The sequence below is a fragment of the Schistocerca nitens genome, chromosome 3 (assembly GCF_023898315.1).
Source record: "Schistocerca nitens isolate TAMUIC-IGC-003100 chromosome 3, iqSchNite1.1, whole genome shotgun sequence".
Lineage (NCBI taxonomy): Eukaryota > Metazoa > Arthropoda > Insecta > Orthoptera > Acrididae > Schistocerca > Schistocerca nitens.
Window position 1 is genome coordinate 400,283,262 of NC_064616.1, and position 25,087 is coordinate 400,308,348.

The following is a 25,087-nucleotide window of genomic DNA, read 5'->3' on the forward strand; positions in this document are numbered from 1 at the left end:
CTCAGATGGTAGAGCACTTGCCCATGAAAGGCAAAGGTCCTGAGTTCGAGTCTCGGTTGGAAACACAGTTTTAATCTGCCAGGAAGTTTCATATCAGTGCACACTCCGCTGCAGAGTGAAAACCTCATTCTGGAAAGTAATTTCTTTCTTTGCTCTATATGTGGTTGCTCTTAATATTTTATCTGTTTCTGCTGATGGCAAGAATAACAGAATAATTCTTCTGAAAATTTGCTTTAAAATACATTTTAAAAGCTCACATTACTTCTTGCATACCTCTGGACTGTCTCTTTCTCTTTTTTAACTTCATTCTTCCAAGAGAGGTGTTCCCTCACATTTTCAATGAACCACTGTAATCTTGGCAGAAGCAACCCTCTGCAAAAGTATTCTACAAGCTGCTACATCATGGTTCAAGCCCTAACCACTCTGCATTGCACCTCATTGTACGAAAACTTGTGTCACATTTCTGCACTTCTAATAAAGATTAAATTAATAAAAAAAACTGTAAAATCAACCAGTATGATGACACAACTTCCTCTGAAGTGATAACTGAATTCAGCACTGGTTAAATGTTTGATCATGGAGTGAAGATCCTTACGTGTATTGTCATTCAGTACTTGGCATTCAAAATAAAACTGAAACATAGCATGATTGTCAATTACAAAGATCATTCCTACACAAGGGCATTTTTGAAATGTGGGTATGCTTACATAGCTATATTATAAATATCCTTTGCAACAAGAATGTAAATAGTGTCTGTTTTCACAATATTCTCTGAATGATATCATTAAACCAAAGTGGGCCATTGTTGTCTTTCATTACTCTACTTGGTAAGTATCCATCTAGTCTGCAGTTTATAACATATTTACAGTTTAACCACACCTATTCTTCATTTGTCAAATTTGAACTAAATGTTCTCAGTCTGTAACTAAAGTTTGTTGTTAGGGACTGTATATCCATTCAGCCAACACAAATACTCTTTTTTCTTTCTAGGTGTCCTTCTCTTGCATGTGAACTGTTGGTCTAGTTGTTGAGGCAGCTGTCTGACAAACTATTCAGTATTACTTTGCAATACTCTTTGTCTGTATGGTTGGTAATGGATATATAGTTTTCTCAGTTGGTAGTGAGTAGATTAAGTCACCACCTACTATTCATAAATGCACATGGTATTTCTGTACTATCGAGTTCAGGCTATCTTTGAATGATTTTACAAGTGATGTGTCATAACTGGGGGTGGGGAGAGGGGGGGGGGGGTAGAAGAAAAATCCCATTATTGATCAAGATCACTCAACCTCAGTTGCTCTTGACATATTAGTTTGTAGTTGGATTCATTTGAACTGCACTATGCTTAATGGTGAAGTTACATTCCACACGCTCTTTCATGCACTATGTGGTCACCTGCATAGTACTGACACAGAGCCACATTTGCAACATTTGTTCTTTTACCATATTACTCCTGCCTTAAACCAATTATACTGGCTGGTGTGGAGACTATCATGCCCTCTCTCAACATGTGCTCCCTTGGTAGCTTGGAGAATATTAAGGTGGTATTCCAGTTCCCGCCCGGTGTTTCGTAACATGTGTTCTGTCTCAGTACCCACAGCAGCTTGTATCCTAGCCTTCAGTTCATCGACGTCAGCAACTGGTGTGACGAACACTCTGTCCTTGATATAGACCCAGAAAAAAAGTCAAATGGCGTAATGTCTGGAGAGGGGAGTAATGTCCGGATCGGTGGATTGGAAGGAATGGTCCAACACCCTGGCCAACCTGCTCTCCAGACATTATGCCCCTTGACTTTTTTTCTGGGGCTATATCAAGGACAGAGTCTTCATCACACCAGTTGCTGACGTTGATGAACTGAAGGCTAGGATACAAGCTGCTGTGGGTACTGACAGAACACGTTACGAAACACCTGGCGGGAACTGGAATATCACCTCAACATTCTCCGAGCTACCAAGGGAACACAGTTGAGGTTTACTAATGTAAGTGGTCTTAAAAGAACTAGTAACACTAACCTGTGTAACGGCATCAAATGTAACTTATTATGTCACACAGTTATTCTGTTATAAATTTTTAAAATCAGGGCAAGACTTTGTGCTCACCCTGTATAATGCATCATATATAATGTAAAAATTAGGAACAAGTATACTTTTATGAATATGTAAAATGTATTTTGACAAAGCCAATTCCTTGGTAAACATGCTGAACAGCTAATAAATAAACATATTAACATATTATTCATAATGTCTTCTATCATTATTATTCTACATTATTATTGACTGTTGTTGGTTATTTGTGTTAGTAATTATGATGATATCTCATAACTGGACCACATGTATCCATATAAGCTGAGAATTTTTTGTTACAGTTTTTGACACATGTACTTCTTGAGCCAATGTAAAAGAAGACCTGAAGGCCATAATCTGTTCTGGCTAACTAACCAATAAACAAATAATACAGTGAATTCTGAACTACTAATAGGTACATTCTGCTGATGTCATTTGAAAATATATGTAAAATCACAGATATAGAGAAAAAATGAGTGAGTCTGAGGAAGAGACAAGTAACTAGACAAATGATCAAAACATAAAATTGTGAAATTTTAATGAAGCAAAATATATACATAATTTCATTCATAAAAGGAAGTTGGTATTTAAACAGTATATTTAACATAAAGTGTTAACTTTTGTTAAGTAAATCATTTTCAAGGTTACTATCATATTCTATCACAAGTTTCTGTTGAGTAATTGGCTTCCCTGTAACCTAAAATGTTTGTTTTTCTATGCTCACTGACCTTCTCATAAATTTGTTTATAGAACTGAGGCAAAGGAGGAACATTTGCCAACTGAGATAAATTATCAACATAATTCCATTGCAGGTTACCCATTTTGTGCTGATAACGTTCTGGCATTCCCAATGATAACCGTAGTTGTAAATCTTCAGAAGTTTCACGTTCCATCTCAGCATGAGTTGGCAATCTTAATGTGCCATCAAGCACTTTCATACAAAATTTCACCTGAAAAATTCACAATAAATATCTAAAAATTAATTAGCACAACAGAGTATAATGTGGATCACTATACTGTGTTATAAATATTTGATATAGCGTAGGTAGTCGTTCATTATGTCATCCCTTAAGATTTTTACACTGTTGTGATCATCTATTTTAAAATTATGAAAAGTAAGAAAATGGAAGAATTCTACCGTTTTAAAACTTAATTTCACTAGATTAACAGGCCACTCAAAAGACCTTAAAAGAAATAACTGATCATCTCAACAGAAGATCATCACCACTAAACTAATTCCAAAGGCTTATTACAAAATCTTTCTAGGACCACTACAACAGCACAGCCCCATGTTAAAGTTGAAAAGTGAGGATGGCAAAATGGCACATATTAATAAAGAACGTGCTAAAATTATGAGAAAAGCATTAAATGAATGCCTTGATTAACACAGGGAACTTTTAAAATTTAACATGAACATCCCAATGCAGGCCAAACATGAACACACACACATCCCCCAACAGCTCCACACGTGGAAGCAACACTCAAGGGGTAGAAAAATTACAATGATTGTCGAGAAGCCCAAGCTTTTGCAGACATGTGTAAATATGGACATGACATGGTTTGGACATCCCTACACATGGCTCTATAAAAATTTAGGTAACAGAAAAACTGGATGGATAACTGCCATAATCCACTCTCTCCACAAAAAGGAGATAAGGGCAATTGAGGTAACTACAAAGGTATCTTTCTTGGACAGCACATGCAATATTTTTCCCAGCATTCTACATGGATAATTAAACAACAAGTAGAGTGAGAGTCAGGTGAATACCAGACAGGCTTCACCCTCTGGAGAAGATGTGAAGCACAAATCATTATTTTAAAATTAGTCATGGCATGTTACAAGAAACATGACAAACCTCTAGCACTAACATTTGTAGATTTTAAGAAGACAGAAGACATTGGACATCTTAAAGATGGGTTCCTCTCAAACTTAGTCACATTAGCAGAACTCACCTTAACCCACACAAAATCTAAAGTCAGTTTAAGAGGAGAGTTTTATAAACCATTTCTCATAGCCACAGGCGTACAACTGGGTGACTGCTTGTAACAACAGCTGTTCACCTGTGTGTTGAAATATTTAATTACAGGATGGCACTAGGTTAACCTTAAGAACACCAAAATTCAAAGACACAAAAACAAGATAAACAAACCGCTCGGGATTTACTGACAGCCTTGTTCTTCTATCCAAAACATTCAGGAAACCCAATAAGAAGTTAAATTGCTACACAAAATATAGCAGAAAATCAGGCTGAAAATATTCTTTGAATAGCAACAAAATTAAAACACTACAAAAAAAATAGTTATCAACCAGAAATACATATTCAAGTGAAACCATGTTCACAACAGTTACCACAGCAGAAAGAGACTGACTACTCATCATAGGAAGAAGAATAATCATAATGTCTATAATCAAAAAATGCCAAGAATACTATCAATGGAGACTAGGAAATTGAACTGATAGTGAGCACACTCAGGAAAAAAGGATTTCATTCTTGAGACATCTAATAAGACACCAGGAAACTGAATCATCAGGAGAATAACAGACATTAGAGAACAGTTAGAGCAACATTATATGGAAAAAAATGTTCACATGTATGTGAATTCCTAAGGGCCCTAACTGCTGAGGTCATTGGTCCCTAGATTTACACACTACTTAAACTAACTTATGCTAAGAACAACACGCACACCCATGCCTGAGGGAGGAATCAAACCTGTGGCAGGAATGGCCATGCAATCCGTGACATGGCGCCTCTAACCGTGCAACCACTCTGTGCGGCCTGTAGATGGATTGGGGAAATCAAGGAACATATGAGGGAACTACAAATTGTAAAAGAAGGTTTAAAAAACAAAATATACAGAACCAAGCAAATCAAAGAGAAAGAAAATAGACTACAAACTATGATCAAAAAATAGACAATGGGAAGTGTGATCACAGTTGGAGAAAGGAAGTTGAGATCTGAGAAAATGAAGCAGAACTCAGGCAACAGGAGACTGACAAAATCTTTTTGTAAAAGTGGCTAAGATGGCACAAAGAAGGTTACAAAATGTAAATAAATAAACTGTAAAAGCCTGTTTTACATGACAGTCATTATAATTGTACACAACTATGTCCCCTTAAATCTGAAACTATCAGCAGTAATGCATTCACTTTTATAAAAATCCATAGATGGGCATAGGACTTTTTTCCTAATAATCAAAACATATGAGGCTCTGAGAGCCATAGGTGCCCAAAGTACAGAAACAAATTTTGGAGAAAAATACACTGATGGAAAAAAATTACAACACCAGTCAGGAGTTTTGGAACACAAACAGAAGTTGGTAGGCATGTTTCTACATCTGAAAGCTAGTGTCAATTAAAATTTCATACCAGATGCATAAGAGTAATGCTACTAACACCACTATGAGGATGTAAATCATGTTTGGTTTAAATACATGCTGCAATGGTCATGTGCATTAATTACCTTTGAGACTGGACATTGTGAGTTGCTTTTAGTCAAGAATGCTTTAAAGGTAACAAAGATGCCATTATCAACACCTCACTGAGTTTGAATGAGCTCATGTAATACGGCTAAAAGAAGCTGGATGTTCCTTCTGTGATATTGCAGAAAGATTTGGCAGGAACGTAGCCAGATGCCCTGTAGCGTGCATTCCACTGACCTCAAACCACCAGTATTTGTGACGTCAGTGATGTCAAGCAAGAGCTCATTGGAGGGCATGGGGGAGGCCTATTGTGTCTTCTGATGAAAACTGTTTGCCTTGGTGCCACTGATATCTGTGTGGTGGTTAGGAGGAGGCCAGTTAAGCACTTGAAACCCGCCTATCTGTGTGCTAGACATGCTGGACTTACAACTGCAGTTATGATCTAGGGTGCAATTTCATATGACAGCAGGAGCACTCTCATGGTTATCCCACACGCCCTGACTGCAAACTTGTATGTCAAGCTGCTGATTTGACCTGCTGTGCTGTCATTTATGAACACCAGTCCAAGGGCTGCTTTCCAACAGGATAACACTCACCCACATACCACTGTTGTAACCCAACATGCTCTAGAGAGTGTTGACACGTTGCCTTTGCTTGCTCAATCACCAGATGTGTCTAAAATCAAGCACATATGGGACATCATTGGATGACAACTCCAGCGTCATCCACAAACAGCATTAATCATCCCTGTATTGACTGACTCAGGCACAACACGATGGAACTCCATCCCACAAACTGACACCTGGCACCTGTACAACACAATGCATGCACATTTGCATGTTTGCATTCAACATTTTGGTGGTTACGCTGGTTATTAATTTACCAGCATTTAACTTTTGCAATGACTTATCTCACGCTTACATTAACTTGTTACCCTGTGATGTTAATATCTTACATGTGTTACATCTACACCTATGTGATTACTCTGCTGTTCACAATGAAGTGCCTGGCAGAGGGTTCAATGAACCACGTTCAAGCTGTCTCTCTACCATTCCACTCTCGAACGGCACACAGGAAAAACTAGCACTTAAATTTTTCTGCGCGAGCCCTGATTTCTCTTATTTTATCATGATGATCATTTCTCCCTATGTAGGTGGGTGCCAACTGAATGTTTTCGCAATCAGAGGAGAAAACTGGTGATTGAAATTTCATGAGAAGATCCTGTCGTAACGAAAAACGCCTTTGTTTTAATGATTGTCACTCCAATTCACATATCATGTCTGTGACACTATTGCCCCTACTATTTCAAGATAATACAAAATGAGCTGCCCTTCTTTGTACTTTTTCAATGTCATCCATCAGTCCCACCTGAAGCAGATCCCACACCGCACAGAAATATTCCAGAATAGGGCGGACAAGCGTGGTGTAAGCAGTCTCTTTAGTAGAGCTGTTGCACCTTCTAAGTGTTCTGCCAATGAATTGCAGTCTTTGGTTTGCTCTACCCACAATATTATCTACGTGATCGTACCAATGTAGGTTATTTGTAATTGTAATCCCTAAGTATATTGTTGAATTTACAGCCCTCAGATTTGTGTGACTTATCACATAATCGAAATTTAGCTGATTACTTTTTGTACTCATGTGAATAACTTCGCACTTTTCTTTATTCAGGGTCGATTGCCACTTTTCACACCATACAAATACCTTATCTAAATCATTTTGCAAGTCATTTTGATCGTCTGATGACTTTACAAGATGGTAAATGACAGCATCATCTGCAAACAATCTAAGACGGCTACTCAGATTGTCTCCTATGTCGTTCATATAGATCAGGAACAATAGAGGACTTATAACACTTCCTTGGGGAATGTCCAATATTACTTCTGTTTTACTTGATGACTTCCCGTCTATTACTGCAAACTGTGACCTTTCTGACAGGAAATCATGGATCCAGTCACACAACTGAGGCGATACTCCATAGGCACACAGTTTGGTTAGAAGACACTTGTGAGGAACGGTGTCGAAAGCCTTCAGGAAATCTAAAAATATGGAATCAATTTGATGTCCCCTGTTGATAGCACTTATTACTTCATGAGTATAAAGAGCTAGTTGTGTTGCACAAGAACGATATTTTCTGAATCAGTGCTATGTGTCAATAAATCATTTTCTTTGAAGTACTTCATAATGTTCGAATACAGTATGTGTTCCAAAACCTTACTGCAAATCAATGTTAGTGATATAGGCCTGTAATTCAGCCGATTACTCCTACTTCCCTTTTTGGGTATTGGTGTGACTTGAGCAATTTCCCAGTCTTTAGGTGCAGATCTTCCTGTGAGCGAGTGATTGTATATAATTGCTAAATGTGGAGCTATTTTATCAGCATACTCTGAGAGGAATCTGACTGGTATACAATCTGGACCGGAGGCCTTGCCTTTATTAACTGATTTAAGCTGCTTTGTTACACCGAGGGTATCTACTTCTATGTTTCTCATCTTGGCAGATGTTCTTGATTGGAATTCAGGAATATTTACTTTGTCTTCTTTGGTGAAGGAGTTTCAGAAAACCGTGTTTAATAACTCTGCTTTAGTGGCACTGTCATCAGTGACTTCACCATTGTTATCAAGCAGTGGAGGTATTGATTGTGTCTTGCCCATGGGCTGCTTTATGTATGACCAGAATCTCTTTGGGTTTTCCGCCAGAGTTCGAGACAGAATTTCGTTGTGGAAATTATTAAAAGCATCTCGCATTGAAGTACGTGTCATATCTCAAACTTCTGTAAAACTTTGCCAATCTTGGGGATTTTGCGTTCTTTTAAATTTGGCACGCTTTTTTCATTGTTTCTGCAACAACGATCTGACCCGTTTTGTGTACCATGGGGGATCAGTACCATCACTTATTAATTTACGTGGTATATATCTCTCAATTGCTGTCGAGACTACCTCTTTGAAAACATTCCACAACTATTCTACACTTATACGATCAGATCAGAAGGAGTGAAGACTGTCTCTTACAAAGGCATTAAAAGCATTTTATCAGCTTTTTTAAATATATATACTTTGTGTTTCTTTTTGATGGTTGTAGGTGTTACGGTATTAAGACTAGCAGCAACTGCCTTGTGGTTGATAATCCCTGTATTCGTCACAATACTCACCATTTATCCAGGATTATTTGTTGCTGAAAGGTCAAGTATTCTTTCGCAACCATTTACGCTTTGAGTGGACTCATAAAGTAATCGTTCAAAACAATTTTCGGATGACATTTTATGCCTGCCGCCAGCTTTAAACATACAATTTATCCAGCATATCGAGGGTAGATTGAAGTCACCAATGACTATAATTGTATGAGCAGGGTACTTATTTGAAATGAGACTCAAGTTTTCTTTGAACTGTTCAGCAATTATATCTTCTGAGTCAGGGGGGTCGGTAAAATGATCCAATTAATAGTTTATTCTGATTGTCAGGTATAACCTCTACCCATGCTATTTCACACGAACTATCTACTTCCATTTCACTACAAGGCAACCTACCTCTGACAGCAATAAATACTCCTCCACCAACTGTATTTAATCTATCCTTTCTGAACACTGATAGATCATATGAAAAAATGTTGGCTGAACTTATTTCTGGCTTTAGCAAGCTCTCTCTACCTACAACTATTTGAGCTGTGCTTTCTATTAGGACTTGGAGCTCTGGTTCTTTCCCAACACAGCTATGACAATTTACAACTACAATACCAATCATTTCCACAACTACCTTACTGTGTTTTATCTGCCCAATTTTAGACGGACGTCCCTTCTGTGGTTCCCTGAGACCCCCTAACCTAAAAATCCACCCAATCCCTTCCACACACCCCTGCTACCCGTTATCCACCTCCTGTGTGTAGTGGACTCCTGACCTATTAAACGGAACCCAGAAACCCACCACCCAATGGCGCAAGTCAAGGAATCTGCAGTCTACACGGTCACAGAACTGCCTGAGCCTCTGATTCAGACCTTCCACTCAGCTCTGCACCAAAGGACCACAGTCGGTTCTATCGATGATGCTGCAGATGGTGAGCTCCGCCTTAATCTCAGAAGCAAGACTGACAGTCTTTACCATTTCCACTAGCCACCCGAAACCAGACAGAATCAGCTCCGATCCAAAGCAACACACATCATTGGTACCAACATGAGCCACCACCTGCAGTTGGCTGCACCCTGTACTCTTCATGGCATCCGGAAGGACCCTTTCCACATCCGGAATGACTCCCCCCAGAATGCACAAGGAGTGCACACTAGCTTCCTTCCCCTCCTTGGCAGCCATGTTCCTAAGGGACCCCATTACACGCCTACGGTTGGAGCTCCCAACTACCAGCAAACCCACCCTCTGTGAATGCCTAGACCTTGCGGGCTGAGAAGCTTCCTCTGGAACAGCGTGGACGACTGCATCCAGACACATCGTCAGCCACAGATAACGCCCAAAACCTGTTCATCAAACAAACTGGGGAGGCCCTATGATCGGCCCCTCAGAAAGTTTTTCACTGACTGCCAGACTTTGGAATGATCTCCCACTCGACCACGGGTGAGGCGTCAACCTCAGTGCAGGCAGTACCGGGGGCGGCCACAGCAATGGACCAATCAGAGGACACGTGGGACGTGCTCAACATCCCTTGCATCCCTGCATTCGATCCCCCACAGTGACCCCCCTTGGCAGCAGCCTCAAGCTGTGTGACAGAAGCCAAAGCAGCCTGGAGCTGTGAGCGAAGGGTTGCCAACTCAGCTCGGATCTGTACACAACAGTCACAGTTACTATCCATTACTGCAGTCATTCCTGTTAGAAGCTCATAAAAACATGTAACAAGTGAATGGCGTAGTCGCCTTATTAGTAGCAGGAACTAGCAGTGCACTCTTGCTGACCGTCTAACTGACACTGAGCTGTTCTAACCAAACAAACAAAAGCCTGTACGATATGAGGGTCGATACAGAGGTCAATAGCAACGGCCTACCTAGACAAATATATTCCTGAAATTTCATAATTCTATGTTAATTTTTTTTTTGTACTGTAATTTTTTTCTCATCAGTGTAGATGTTTGTGAAAATCTAATTTATCGACAAATCATCACAGTCATAGGTCTGAATTGTTTTTTAATCAAGTCTCAATGTCTTATACTACCTACAAAATATAATTTACCCTCTTTATGTTATGAAATATTAATTAAAATTTAAGATTATATTTATTTTTTATGTTAATTCACAACATTACCATATATAGGATATTGGCAATAACATCTTTTGACAGTTATTAAGTTTGTAATTAATGTGAAACTAAAATCAGAACATAAAGAACAGATACTAAATGCAGCACACCGCGCCCACACACACACACACACACACACACACACACACACACACACACACACACACACACACACAATTATGATCTACTCCAACACTTCATGGTCCTCATTATCATTTTCATTAAGCACATTCTGAGGCCTGAGGTTCAGATAAAAATGCCAGTACTCCTCCGATTATGAAATATTACTACTACATAAATGATATAGGCACTAAATTATGTTGTCAACCCTTGATAACAACTCAGCAGCACAGAGCAACAAAATTATGCTGTGTGCTTTGGGCCTATATGGAAATGAATATCCAAGAAATCGATGGGAAAGCTTTTCGTGAGTGTTCACATCTACAGTGTGGGGCTACAGATATAGATAAAACTGGTTCACCATAAGAGCAACAGATATCAGGAGCATAAACAAATGCCACAATCTCAAAATCGATGATGGTATACTTTAGGCCCTTATGGTTCTCAGTGCCTCATATATTACCAAAATAGTTACATTTTTACTGACAGATGGAGCTGTGGTGGTTCTGGAACCATCATCCATCATTATTTATACTATTGATTCAGAAACTAAACTTCTGATATGGAGAAATGCACAGTTCTACAGTTTCATTTGGTTTACTCATCCAGATATAATGAAAACTACACTAATCAGTATATTATTTCCTTTAACATTTTTTCTTGTGTTTATTGGTGTCTAAATGCCAGAGAAACCCCCCTTTGCATATTTTCAGATTTTTTTGTGAAGTGGTTTGGTGTTTCCAAAGCAGGCACCTGTAACTACTCCTATGGGGTAGTAAATCAAAGTTACAAGAAGAGCTATAACTCAGAGGTTTCCTTAAGATTTCATTACTATTGTTCTTCCAGGTATCTGCACCTTGATTGAAGAAAAACAAATACCTTCCAATGTATACTGCTCCTCCAGTGAAATTCTAAACAACAACTAAAACAGCATTAAATTCAAAATTCATGTACATTATCCCCAGGGTAAGGAAACATTGTTGTGTATTATATTCCCACATCAGCATAATAGCAGCCAAGGTGGTTAACAGTAGTTGTGGCAAATGGTGAAATGATTTACCTTGATTTAAAGTATTAAATCCATTTAAGGTTCCATTTTAAATGATAATTAGTCTCAATATTTCAAATTATTCAGCAATTATTCAGCATTACATCCAGATGTAAGTGAATGATCAGAGTTGCCACAGATTTCCTGTGATGTTACAAAGTTGCAGCTACACTAGTGGTACAAAGAACATGTTTCTGTAGCCAATATTTTACTTGAGCAGTTCTGTGAACCATAAGATACTAGAGACAATGCATTGGCTGAACTTCGGCCTACAGGCCTGTCTGCCAAAGCAGCACAAAAATTCCAGCCATTTCTATACGTAGGGTCATGGGCTAAGCCATAGATATGAATAATGTATAATTACAGTGATGGCTACCTACACCAAGCCTAAGAGTTGGGTGGTCATTTGGATGATCCTCCTCTGCAGCAGCAATCATTTTATTTCTTCTACCTAAAGCACACAACACTTTCAAAAGCTCATAATATGCTTTTATGATTACTTTTGTGCTCTTTTATACATATTTCGATGAGAATTAAAGCTTCTGATAGCATTGTTTTGGCAAAGAAATCTGAACATGCACATCAAATTACTGAGGAGTAACTTTTAGAGGATAATGTTGGATTAAGTAGTGCTCCTTCTGTTGCTGAAAGTGACTCTGTCAGAAAAATTAATTTTAATTTCAGTCCATCTTCTTATGACATACTGAATGAAGTCTGCACTGCTCCAGTTGTCTCATGTATTGTGAAATGACCAAAATAGGCTAGATAGAAAGGAAGATAAACACAGAAATAGTAAAGCGTAATAGATGCTTCATAAAAGAAACAGGAGTAAAGGAAAATTAAATTTAGAATACACATCAACAAACACAACTTTTGTTTCATAAATGTATTTTAAGGCTAGGTGTTAGGAACTGAATAAAGAGATTGTCTACAAAAATTTACTTTATTGACAGATGGACTAGAATAGAATGCAATGTTATGGGCAGATAAATGGTTACTATGAAAATATACAGTAGCCTCAAGGAAATGAATGAATGAATATTTGAAAATGCTGAAATCAAGTATTTTATGCTTTATGTTGTTTATAACCGCAGAAACTATAAAATCAGGTGGATAAATTATCTCAAAATTCCACTTCATTAGCGATTCAAGGTCTGGGATAAATTTTTCCACTGAGTCTTATAATTAATCCAGTTCAATCAGAACTTTCCCAGGTCAACTAAAATGTTTGATTCCAAAGAAATTGTGGTCATACTTGGTCGATTCTCTTACTCAGATTATATATTTCTCATCTATAGATACGTCTGGATGTTTCTGTCAAAAAAAATTCTGTCACTATATTTTTATTGTTTGTATTGACATATTTCATAGTACTGCTCTTATATCTCAAAAACAATTACTCAAAATTTTATAAGTATATGAACTGAAATGAAGTCTAAATTAATATAATGATATGAATATAATAGAGGGAAACATTCCACGTGGGAAAAATATATCTAAAAACAAATATTCTGTAACTTACCAAACCAAAGCATTGCTACGTTGATAGAGACAATAACAAACACAAACACACACACAAATTTCAAGCTTTCGCAACCCACGGTTGCTTCATCAGGAAAGAGGGAAGGAGAGGGAAAGATGAAAGGATGTGGGTTTTAAGGGAGAGGGTAAGGAGTCATTCCAATCCCAGGAGCGGAAAGACTTACCTTGGGGGGGAAAAGGGACAGGTATACACTCGCACACACACACATATCCATCCGCACATATACAGACACAAGCACACATATGTAAAGGCAAAGAGTTTTAGCACTAGGAAGATTATAATTATTTTACAGAATTTTGCTACTTAAACTGCATATGCTTTTGTTCTCAGTTATACAGGGTGATTCAAAAAGAATACCACAACTTAAAAAATGTGTATTTAATGAAAGAAACATAATATAACCTTATGTTATACATCATTACAAAGAGTATTTAAAAAGGTTTTTTTTCACTCAAAACCAAGTTCAGAGATGTTCAATATGGCCCCCTCCAGACACTCGAGCAATATCAACCCGATACTCCAACTCGTTCCACACTCTCTGTAGCATATCAGGCGTAACAGTTTGGATAGCTGCTGTTATTTCTCGTTTCAAATCATCAATGGTGGCTGGGAGAGGTGGCCGAAACACCATATCCTTAACATACCCCCATAAGAAAAAAATCGCAGGGGGTAAGATCAGGGCTTCTTGGAGGCCAGTGATGAAGTGCTCTGTCACGGGCTGCCTGGCGGCCGATCCATCGCCTCGGGTAGTTGACGTTCAGGTAGTTACGGACAGATAAGTGCCAATGTGGTGGCGCTCCATCCTGCTGAAATTTGAATTTGCAGCTCTCTGCTAGCTCTGCGAGTCGATTTTCCTGGGCTGCAAACAAATGCTTGCTGGATGCGTGCTACATTTTCATCACTCGTTCTCGGCCGTCCAGAACTTTTCCCTTTGCACAAACACCCATTCTCTGTAAACTGTTTATACCAACGTTTAATACACCACCTATCAGGAGGTTTAACACCATACTTCGTTCGAAATGCACGCTGAACAACTGTCATCGATTCACTTCTGCCGTACTCAATAACACAAAAAGCTTTCTGTTGAGCGGTCGCCATCTTAGCATCAACTGACGCTGACGCCTAGTCAACAGCGCCTCAAGCGAAAAAATGTACAACTAAATGATACTTTATAGCTCCCTTAATTCGCCGACAGATAGTGCTTAGCTCTGCCTTTTGTCGTTGCAGAGTTTTAAATTCCTAAAGTTGTGGTATTCTTTTTGAATCACCCTGTATTTAATTATCGTTCATCATTGGTGTAAATCTGACTGTATGTAATTTCTTTAAAATAACTTGTAAATATTTGTTCTGTTATTGTAGGAGCACGTCATTTTTGAATAGTTGGTACAAAGATCTTATATATCACAGTATTGCAATGAGATAGTCCTGAGAACCATGAGAGTCTAGTAAAAACTGCTATATGGTTGCTTGATGTTTCACATTACAGTCATATTTATGAATGAGTGTAGTGATAATTTCACATTCTATACTTCTATAGCACTTCACCCAAGAACTGGTAGAAAGTTGTCTAGGAATATCCCATTTCACAGGTCTTTTAGCTCATTTAAAACTTTGTCAGACTGATATTCTAAATGGATATAGATTTCAATTTCTTCCATTATGTCCAAGACTTTTCCTTTCTGTAGCTTATGTAATATTTCAAGTGATCCATCTATAGTAGGTATTTTGTGGTTGGTGTCTTTTAAGTGTGCAGCAAATGTGGATGGGTTATTGTCACTTACTGTAATGTGTTCTTCAAATCATGTACTAAATTTTTTTCCTGTTTGTCCAGTATAAAATTTTGAACATTCTTAAAAGTTAATTTTGTAGATTCCTGATTGCAAAAATGGCTCTGATTTAGGTGGTATGTGTCTCAACAATCAGTTTAGATTGTTAATGGTTCTGTAACTGGTGTATTGTTTTATATCCTTGAAACATCGAGTAATTTTCTCAGAAATAATATCTAGATATGGCCATACATGAACTTTATTTTTCTGTGGTTCATTTTTGTGTTTAGTTAAAGTTATTTCATCTATGGGACTGGCAAGTGTTTGGTTGGTTTTCTGTTTGAATAATGTGTCTACAAACTCTTTAGGATAATCATTGCTTATAGCTACATTCCGAAGAAGATCTAGTTCTTTCTCAATATACATACATAAAGAACAAAACCTGATACATCCAATTGTTAACATGGTTAATCGCCCAGCACATGCTGTCAGTAAAAAGCTCAAAATACTCCTTAAACAATATTACATATATGAGAAAGAATACACTAAAAAAAAAGCTGTTACGATATTGTTAATAAAATTAAGAATATAAAAATACCAGAAAATGGATGTATCTAACATGTACACAAGCAATCCAGTAACAGAAACTACATAAATCATTAGAAACAACTTTCTCAAATATAACACAATCACTCAAGGAGAAATTTGTGAAATAATATCACTTCTACAATTTTTCATTTCAGAACAAAATTTATCTCCAAAAAGATGGTGTAGCAATGGGCTCGTGTCTAGCAGGTACTTTAGCTGATATTTTCATTAACACTTTAGAAGAAAAATGTTTCAACAGGTTCACTCAACAGCCAAAAAAAAAAAATTGTTTATTACTATACATACATCGATGACATCTTAATCCTATTCCACAGCACAACATATGAGTGCAGTGTTGTGCATTCACAATTCAAAAATTTGCATCCAAAACTTAATTTCACTATGGAAAGAGAAAAAAATAAGAGCATAAAATTTCTCAGTTTAAAAATTTCAAACGAAAAATCTGAACACGTATTCGATATTTTTCGAAAACCGATAACAACAGACATAATTGTCCGTAACCAGTAATGCCACCCGAGATCACACAAGCTTGCATATTTTCATTCTATGTTACATAGACTAAACAACTTACCATTGAAAAAAGAAAATATTGAGAAAGAACTAGATCTTCTCCGGAATGTAGCTATAAACAATAGTTATCCTAAAGAGTTCATAGACACATTATTCAAACAGAAAACAACCCAAACACATGCCAGTACCATAGATGAAATAACTTTAACTACATACAAAAACAAACCACAGAAAAATAAAGTTCTTGTATGACCATATCTAGGTATTATTTCTGACAAAATTACTTGATGTTTCAAGGACACAAAACTATACACCAGTTACAGAACCACTATCAATCTAAACCGATTGTTGAGACACATATCATGTAAACTGGAGTCATTTCCACAATCAGGTATCTACAAAATTAACTGTGAAGATTGCCCAAAATTTTATATTGGACAAACAGGAAGAAAATTTAGTACATGATTTAAAGAACACACTACAATAAGTGACAATAACCCATCCACAATTGCTGCACACTTAAAAGACACCGACCACAAAATACCTAATAAAACTGAATCACTTCAAATATTACATAAGCTACAGACAGGAAAAGTTGTGAATATAATGTAAGAAATTGAAAGCTACATACATCTAGAAGATCAGTCAGTCAAAGTTTCAAATGAGCTAAAAGACCTGAAAAATGGGAAATTCCTAGACAAATTTCTACCAGTTCTAGGGTGAAGCATTACAGAAGTATAGAATGTAAAATTATCGCTACACTCATTAATAAATATGACTGTAATGCAAAACATCAAACAACCATAAATCAGTTTTTACTAGACTCTCATGGTTCTCAGGACTATCTCGTTACAATACTGTGACATATAATGACGTGCTCCTACAATAACAGAACAAATATTTACAAGTTATTTTAAAGAAATTACAAACAGTCATATTTACACCAACGATGAATGATAATTAAATATAACTGAGAACAAATGCATAAGCAGGTTAACTAGCAAAATTCTGTAAAATAATTATAATCTTCCTAGTGTTAAGTATGTTATATATAAGAGCTTTGCAACAATTCCTCGAAAGTAACGTGCTGCTAAAATAGCGTGAATACCTCGAAATAATTTATGAGCATGATATGATGTCATAGGAGCAACAACATATACGACATAATCTGTTACCAAAAATCATCTGTAAAGTATGTTATAATGCACCTCGTATATCTACAGATATGACTTGTTCTTACATCAAAATCACAAGTGTCAGTAATGTATCCAATGTATGAAACTTCTGTTTTAGATACTTGAAAATGGCCTAAGGCCAAAATTGTACAATCGTACAGGAAATAAAGAAAATGGCAGCTGAAGGCTTCAAGAAATCATTCAAAAAATTATGAAATTCTTCAGAAGTACATGGACTTATTCAGGAAATTTTTTACATCATACTTAAAAAGAATCATCATGGTGTAAAGGATGTACAAAACCACTGGATGAAAATATAATAAACAAAAATTACTTACCCATAAAATCACATATTGGTGACAATAAATTTCAGAGCAAAGAAGCTCATGTCACGTAACATGGTGCATGTGACCATCAATAACACTAAATACAACTGATTAAAAAACATTCCCATTGGAGCTGGGCTAAGTGTAAAACTCTTCACATTAAAATGTAGATGGAATCAAAAAGCAATGCAACTGCAATGGCTGGTGCCATGCAGCAACTGACAAAGTTGTCACGGAGCATGAATTAGGAAACATCAGTAGGTGCATACATGTGTGAAAACATATGTGCATAGCATAGCAAACACCTAGTGTAAACTATGAATTGCTGCATTATATGCAAAAGAGACTGAGAGAAATCTTAGGTAGAAAAATGGAGGAAGATGGAAGGTAGGGAAGAGGAGGGGAAACTTTGAAAATGAATCACAGTGAAATGAAGACAGATAGAAAGAGATGAAATATTTTACAAGAAAAATAGAAATCTAATGAAAATGAATGATAAGTGGAGGCCACTAATGAATTGTAGATACCTTAACAGGACTGAAGTACTGGTTTAAAACTTTCATGAAACTGCCGAATCACAAGCTGCAGCTGATCATGTTACCATCCCTATTGAGACTGTGTTAAAAAATTTCCAATTCTTCACATAAGTATAATTTCTGCGCTTTAAAATGAGCTACTTTGCTCAGAAATCTGTCTTCACCAGTATGTGATTTTACATGTAAGTAATTTTTCTTTATTATATTTTTGTGTTTTTGTACATCCTTTACACCTTGATAATCCTTTTAAACTACGATGTACAAAAATTTCTTCAATAGATCCATATACTTCTGAAGAAGTTAATTTTGCAATTGTTGAAACCACAGTCAAGGGTTGTTAATAAACCTTCATATCTGCAACTTGTTGGCTGATTTTCAGAAATCATTCATTCATGTTCACCATTGCTGAACAGCAACTATGTTCAAAATTTTGAAATTCTCACCTGTAAATTATAAAAACAAAAACTATGTTTCCGTTGGTAAATTGTAACTGACATAGTTTAAGTTTGTAAAAAAATAGAATAGTTATCATCTTACCTGATAATAAAAAATTGGGAAAGGCACAATTATAAGCGGGATTCCAAGAAAGTAGAGTGTGTGGAAATCCATATGAATCAAGTGTTTGTACAAAGGATTTACTCTGCAGTGATCCGGTTGATCCATTTTACAGTCTTCAGACAGAAAGGGGTATGAGTAACAGTAACCTGCAATATTTCAATAAAATTCATTAGAAATAAATTATTATGTCTCTATTAACATAGGCTGTGAATCATTATTATTGTTATTATTAATTAAGTTATATCATTAGCTGCATCAGGAGTAGTAGCAGCAGCAGTAATAGTCATGGTGGTGGTGGTGGTGCTGGTACTTCTTGTAACAGGAGTGGGGTAGAAATTGGCCATGATCTTGGTGGCATAACCACCAGCAACTTACTTGCATTTACCCATAAAATTTTGATACAGTAATTTCCACAATGTGTCAAAAAAAGTAGGCTTTTGAGTCAGTACCAGTAGTAATAATTATGTACTTTACTGCAAATTTTAGAAAATTCTGTCATCATTCCAAGTCTATAAGTGACACAAACAAATTTCCCCTGTTGAAGAATACTTTTTTCATTTGTGCCTGTTTACTTTTTTGGCACTTCTCCTTTCAGTAGTCCTGCTTAACTTAATCTTACAAAATATTTATGCTAGTGATTTCAGCAAACATGATGAGCATACCACAGAAATGTGAAATTTATATCACATATATCTATCAATAATTGTATTAATGTTTCAGATGTATGGAGACACTTTCTTTTAGTTTTCTGTTGTGGGCTTCGTTAACTTCAATCTGAAGACATAAATAAATAAGCTTGCAAAGTTCTAATAACATTTCTCAAAACCAAAGGGAATATTTGTACGTAGACAAAAATTCAATTCATTAAGTAACGCAATTTTCTGAGGATGTTCTGACATGTTGTCCATCCATGAAGCTTGTGTATGGTAGATCTACTGACTGTAATAAATAAAAATAAAAAGTCCATTTTGTTACAGCCCAATTAGACAGAGTCAAACTGCCAGCATTCTTTGTAGTTGGGACACCTAAACCAATTTTTTTATATACTTGCTGTTGCCACACTCATGTGCACATTTTAATTAATTCACAATTAGATACATGGAATGTCACCTGGGAGACTAGAACCAAATCTGGTGACCTGGTGTTCTTTTTTTTTTTTAACTTCACAAACATATTTATAATATTGTTACATTCCACCATCTCTGACAGTCCCCAGACATCACATAAAGTGCAATAAATTTGGTATCCAGAGTCTTTCTCATCATTAGTATAAATGCATTCTGACACACTGAGAATCTCATATGACACATTGTTTCTTTCTTCTTTACAAACATTACATTTGGAAGAATACCCTCTGAGCTCACTTAATAGGTCACAAGGTGTTAATGCTACCCAGTGGTTACCAAAACCTTTGCAAATATTTGAAACTGAATTACTGTAATGGGTTCCATTCAGTTTTTGGAGGAGCTTGGGAAACCGAAGTTGAATCTGACAGAATTATGCATGTATTTCTACTATAACAGGGAAGTAAAGGATGCCTCATCTGTTGCTGTATTGACAGAATGTGTATATATGATGAGGGAGGGGGATGGAGGGACATCTTTTCTGAACCACTTTACAATCAAAGTTATTATTCCAAGATGATCACTCTCCAAAAAAGCACATGTTCCAATGTGTTGCTCGCAAAAGTTGTTGCCAAAGTATGACAAGAATATATGGTTGGAAACCTTGGGCTGCCAAACTCAAATCATGGGTGATTCATTTGTCTGAGCTGCTCACCATTTAGGAGGGCCCACATACCTTATGCATGTTGTGGATATATTGAACATTAAACTCATAGCAGTTACCTTTGGATGGACCCAAAGTGCATTTTCATGACTGCACTAAGTTTCAAACAGTGGGAGACAACTAACTGTAAGGGGCATTCACATGAAACCCAGTCACTAGTGTAAAGGTAATGATTTTATTAACTCAAAAATGTAGTTAGACACAGTACACATACTCAAAAATAGTTGCCAAAACTGTTGGCACATTTATCCCATTCCAACACTAGCTGGTCAATTCCATCCTTGAAGAAGCTAGTAGGCTGCTGTTGGATCCAGGCCTGGACCCAGTCACACACTTCATCGTCCATAGTGAATTGATGTCCACGAATAGCTTGTTTTAGAGTCCAAACACATGAAAGACATATGGTGAAAGGTTGGAACTGTATGACGGATGTTCCAGCATTTCCCACCAAAACTGCTGCAATGTTGTCTTCACCGCATTGGCTGTGTGTGGGTGGGCATTATCATACAGGAGGAAGACGCCATTGGACAACATGCCTCAGCATTTCGACATGATGGCTCATCTAAGGTTCTGTAAAGTGGCTTGATAACACCGGGCACTGATGGTGGTCCCCCGTTCCAGGAACTAGACAAGCAGTGGGCCCTTGTGGTCAAATAGAAGGCCATCATGACCTTAGCAGAACTGATGTGCATGGCCTTTGGTTTCTTTGGAGGTGGTAATGTCGCACGTTTCCACTGCTTCCTCTGACACTTGCTTTCCAGTTGAAAATAGTGACACCGTGTTTCGTCACCTGTGACAATATGTAACAGAAAGCCATATACCTCCTCACAATAATGTTGCAGATGACTCAAAGACAATGCCATTCGAGTATTGCGTTGTTCGGCGGTCAGTTGTTAGGGAAACCACTGCACACAGATTTTTCGAAAGTTAAAGTGTTGATGCATTATGGTGTGGGCGGTGCCCACGCTAATACCCAGTAACCAATGGATCTCGTACACGGTGATTCTGCAGTTGTCCAAGACTAAAGCATTCACTTTTGCAACCATTTCCAGAGTGATGACACAATGAGCCTGTCCAGGACAAGCATCGTCTTCCAGTGACTCACACCCCTCAAGGAATCATTTGGGTCATTCGACAACACTTGAATGACTCAGACTGTACTCACTGTACACAGCCTTCATCTGTCAATACATTTCACTACATCCAAAGCCCTCCGCCACCAAAAATCTAATCACTCCTCATTGTTCCTGCCTACTCACCTGTATGTTTGGTAGTGGATGATAGCTTGTGTGACCACCTTCTCTTCAGCGTGTAACCTCACTGGCACTATGCAACATCAAAACGTGTACACGGTTCAGTCTCTCAACTAATAGATGGTGCCACCATACCCACAGCTATGTGGTGCCACCTTACGTGTAAGGCTAAGGTAGACGCATTGACCAGGTTTCACTTGAATGAGCCTCATGATTAACTCTGAAGAAGAAACACTGACCCCGTTGTGCCACCTTCCTGAACATTCACCTTCAGATCACTGATGGTTCCACCTATACCTCTCTCTACCAACAGAACCTGCACTTTGACAGATGTTACCCCTTCCACATCAAAATTTCATCCAATTTAGCCTCACTATCCATGAACAAAATACCTGAAGTGATGTGAATTCTCTTTCCCAGTATGCTGAAAGTCTCACAAAAGTCCTTCACAGACAGGCAATACCACCCACAACCAAATCTGCAAACAGATTTTGTGCACCATATTCTCATGAACCCCTAATCCTCCCACCACCCCCAAGAATCAGGTGCATGGGAACACCCCTCTCATCACCCACTTTGACCCCAAACTAGAGGACCTGAACCACGTCCTTCACCAGAGCTTCGACTAACTATCATCATACCCAGAAATGAGTGACACCATACCCCCCCATGATCCTTCCCTCCCATCTTAAAATAGTATTCCACTGTCCACTCAACATACACAATTTCCTTATTCATCCATGTGCCACTCCCTACCTCTTGCCACAGAGCTCATAAGCTTGTTGGAGACCTACATGCAAGACCTGCCTGATTCGCCCACCCAGCAAGTCCTATTCTAGTTCTGTCAGAGGATTATCCAATCTTATCAGGAACAGAGCCCCCTGTGAAAGCAGCCTTGTCATATAACACCTCTGCTGCAATTCCTGTACAGCATTCTACACGAGCATAACCGCCAACCTGCTGACCAACAGAATGAAAGGCCATCGCCACCTGGAGCCAAGGACAAAACTGATCACACAGTGGTGAAACACAATACTGAGCACAGCATGCTCAAGTTCAATGGCTACTTCACAACTGGTGCCATCTGGATCCATCCCTCCAACCCCAGCTTTCCTAAACAACACTGATGGAAGATATGTTCACAGCACATCTTTTGCACCCATAATCCTCCTGGCTTCAATCTCCACTAACCCGCTGCACCCACAACCTCCATCCAATTGGATCCATTTCCTCTGCCCTTTCACCACATCCCAACCCCTGTCTCCATGCCATTGTCATCATGTGTCACACTAACTCACCAGCTCTGGCACCCATGTGTCACATTCCTAGCCTGTGTATCTGGTACCTCTCCCTCCCACAATTCTATCCTGCATGCTCCCTCCCTCCAAGCCACTAGCTACTCTCCCATACCCCTCCTTCCACTTCCCATATCTTTCTCCCTCCACCCCACCACACCTGACATAAACCCTCACCCCAGGCACTTGCCAAAATGCAATCACAATATTGTGTGTAACTGGAAAAATGTAACAATAAAGCTGTGTGTGTGAGTGAGTGTGTGTGTGTGTGTGTGTGTGTGTGTGTGTGGTGTGCACGCATGCGCGCGCATTCTCACACTCTAGTTAGTTAGCAAAGTTTTGATTCTATTTTGCGTGCCTATCAATGATTCAACACCTCTACTATTTGGTGAGTGTTTTCTCTTACTAATAATTTAATTATTAATAAAGCATGTTGCTATACAAATTCTTGAAAACACTAAACAGAACCCAAAACTACTATTTACTGAAACATTATTGCTACTAACATGTTTATGAAAGAAATAATCCAATTAATAATCTGTTTCATACTGTGTTAAAAGTATCATGTTATCGGAAAATAACAACAGCATTTCAGGCACAGAGTTTTCTGGGCAGTAACTACTCAGTAAAGTGTTATTCTTATAGAAAGCTTGTATATTCTGGAAAATTTGATGTTTGTATAAACAGGAGTTCAGGTCTGTTCTGGCTGTACATTGATGTTCATAACAAATGAGCTTTCAATGTTAAGTGTTGTTTTTTCCTTCATGACCTTGCTTTTGGATTTGGACTGAAGTATGGTAATATTAGGTTTTTCAGACTCTCCTAAACCTCATCTCACTCACCCACTTCCATCATAATCCATCTCTCACATAATCAATGTGGCTGATCATCTGGAAGATTAAGCACTGTGTGAGTGTTTCCTCTAACTATAATGCAAGTAAATCCACTTCACCACAGTACGAAATGCCACTGTAAGTAGACCATGGTACCATGGTGACACCTAAGGAAAATTTAATCAGCAGGTTATTTGGTAGCCCGTAAAAGTGCAAATTCTGAAGGATGATGATGTTCAGTCACACAAGTAGTGATAGTGTTATCAAATATTTTGAGGAATTTAAGTTGCACATAGTCTATTTTCAAATCCACAACTTCCAAATATTATATTGTTTGAAAAAAAAGACTGTATTTTTCAAAATGTGGTCTTAGAGGGAGTTATAGGATAATGAATGGCACATTTGTTTATACTAACATAACAGAAATGTTATTTAGCACTAACATGTTTTCTCTTAATCTAACAGTGTTCACATATGTCACCCATTACATCTACAGTTTATAAGAATTCAAAAAAATTAAAATCTGCAACTACTTATAACATGAATATTTACCTGTACACAGAATAAGTGTTTTCACTTTACAAACAGAATCATCTGCCATAACAAAACCATCTTCAGTTGCATACGACACTCCAGGAACTTGGATAACATTTGGTGGCAATTCACAAGTGTATCTTTCTTCTTTTCTTGAACTAAGATATATTTTCTATGAAGAAAAAGGAAAGTCAGTCATAATTAGTTCAAAGCTGTGTAGCAAAGAAAAATATCGGAGAAGAACAAAGTAATTGCTATGTAAAAAGAAAATGTGGATGAATCCTTGAAGAAATTTCACAATGCTCTTAAAATTCAGTTTTTCAAAAATATAGTTACATTATCTGAGAAACCGGATGTTGACCAAGTATTTACATATAGCTGCACCCAATACTTTGCATGCATGGAATTTATTTTTTACTTATAAAGCTTCACTGTATTCAACATTTGAAGTAGTGTGACTGGTGACATGAACAACG

The 25,087-nt window shown here is 37.6% G+C and overlaps 1 protein-coding gene across 4 annotated transcripts in view; it reads right to left on the reverse strand.

Annotated features, from left to right (window-relative positions):
- Positions 1-2,576: 2,576 nt before the first annotated feature.
- Positions 2,577-25,087, reverse strand: part of LOC126248339 (uncharacterized) — a 248,644-nt gene continuing 226,133 nt past the window's right edge. For all 4 annotated transcript variants that reach the window (XM_049949237.1, XM_049949238.1, XM_049949236.1 and 1 more), the window contains 3 exons: positions 24,630-24,783; positions 18,888-19,054; positions 2,577-3,013 (listed from right to left, as the gene is read on the reverse strand). In XM_049949237.1, coding sequence (XP_049805194.1) covers positions 2,714-3,013; positions 18,888-19,054; positions 24,630-24,783 — 621 coding nt within the window. In that variant the 3' untranslated portion in view covers positions 2,577-2,713. The remainder of the gene's footprint in view (positions 3,014-18,887; positions 19,055-24,629; positions 24,784-25,087) is intronic.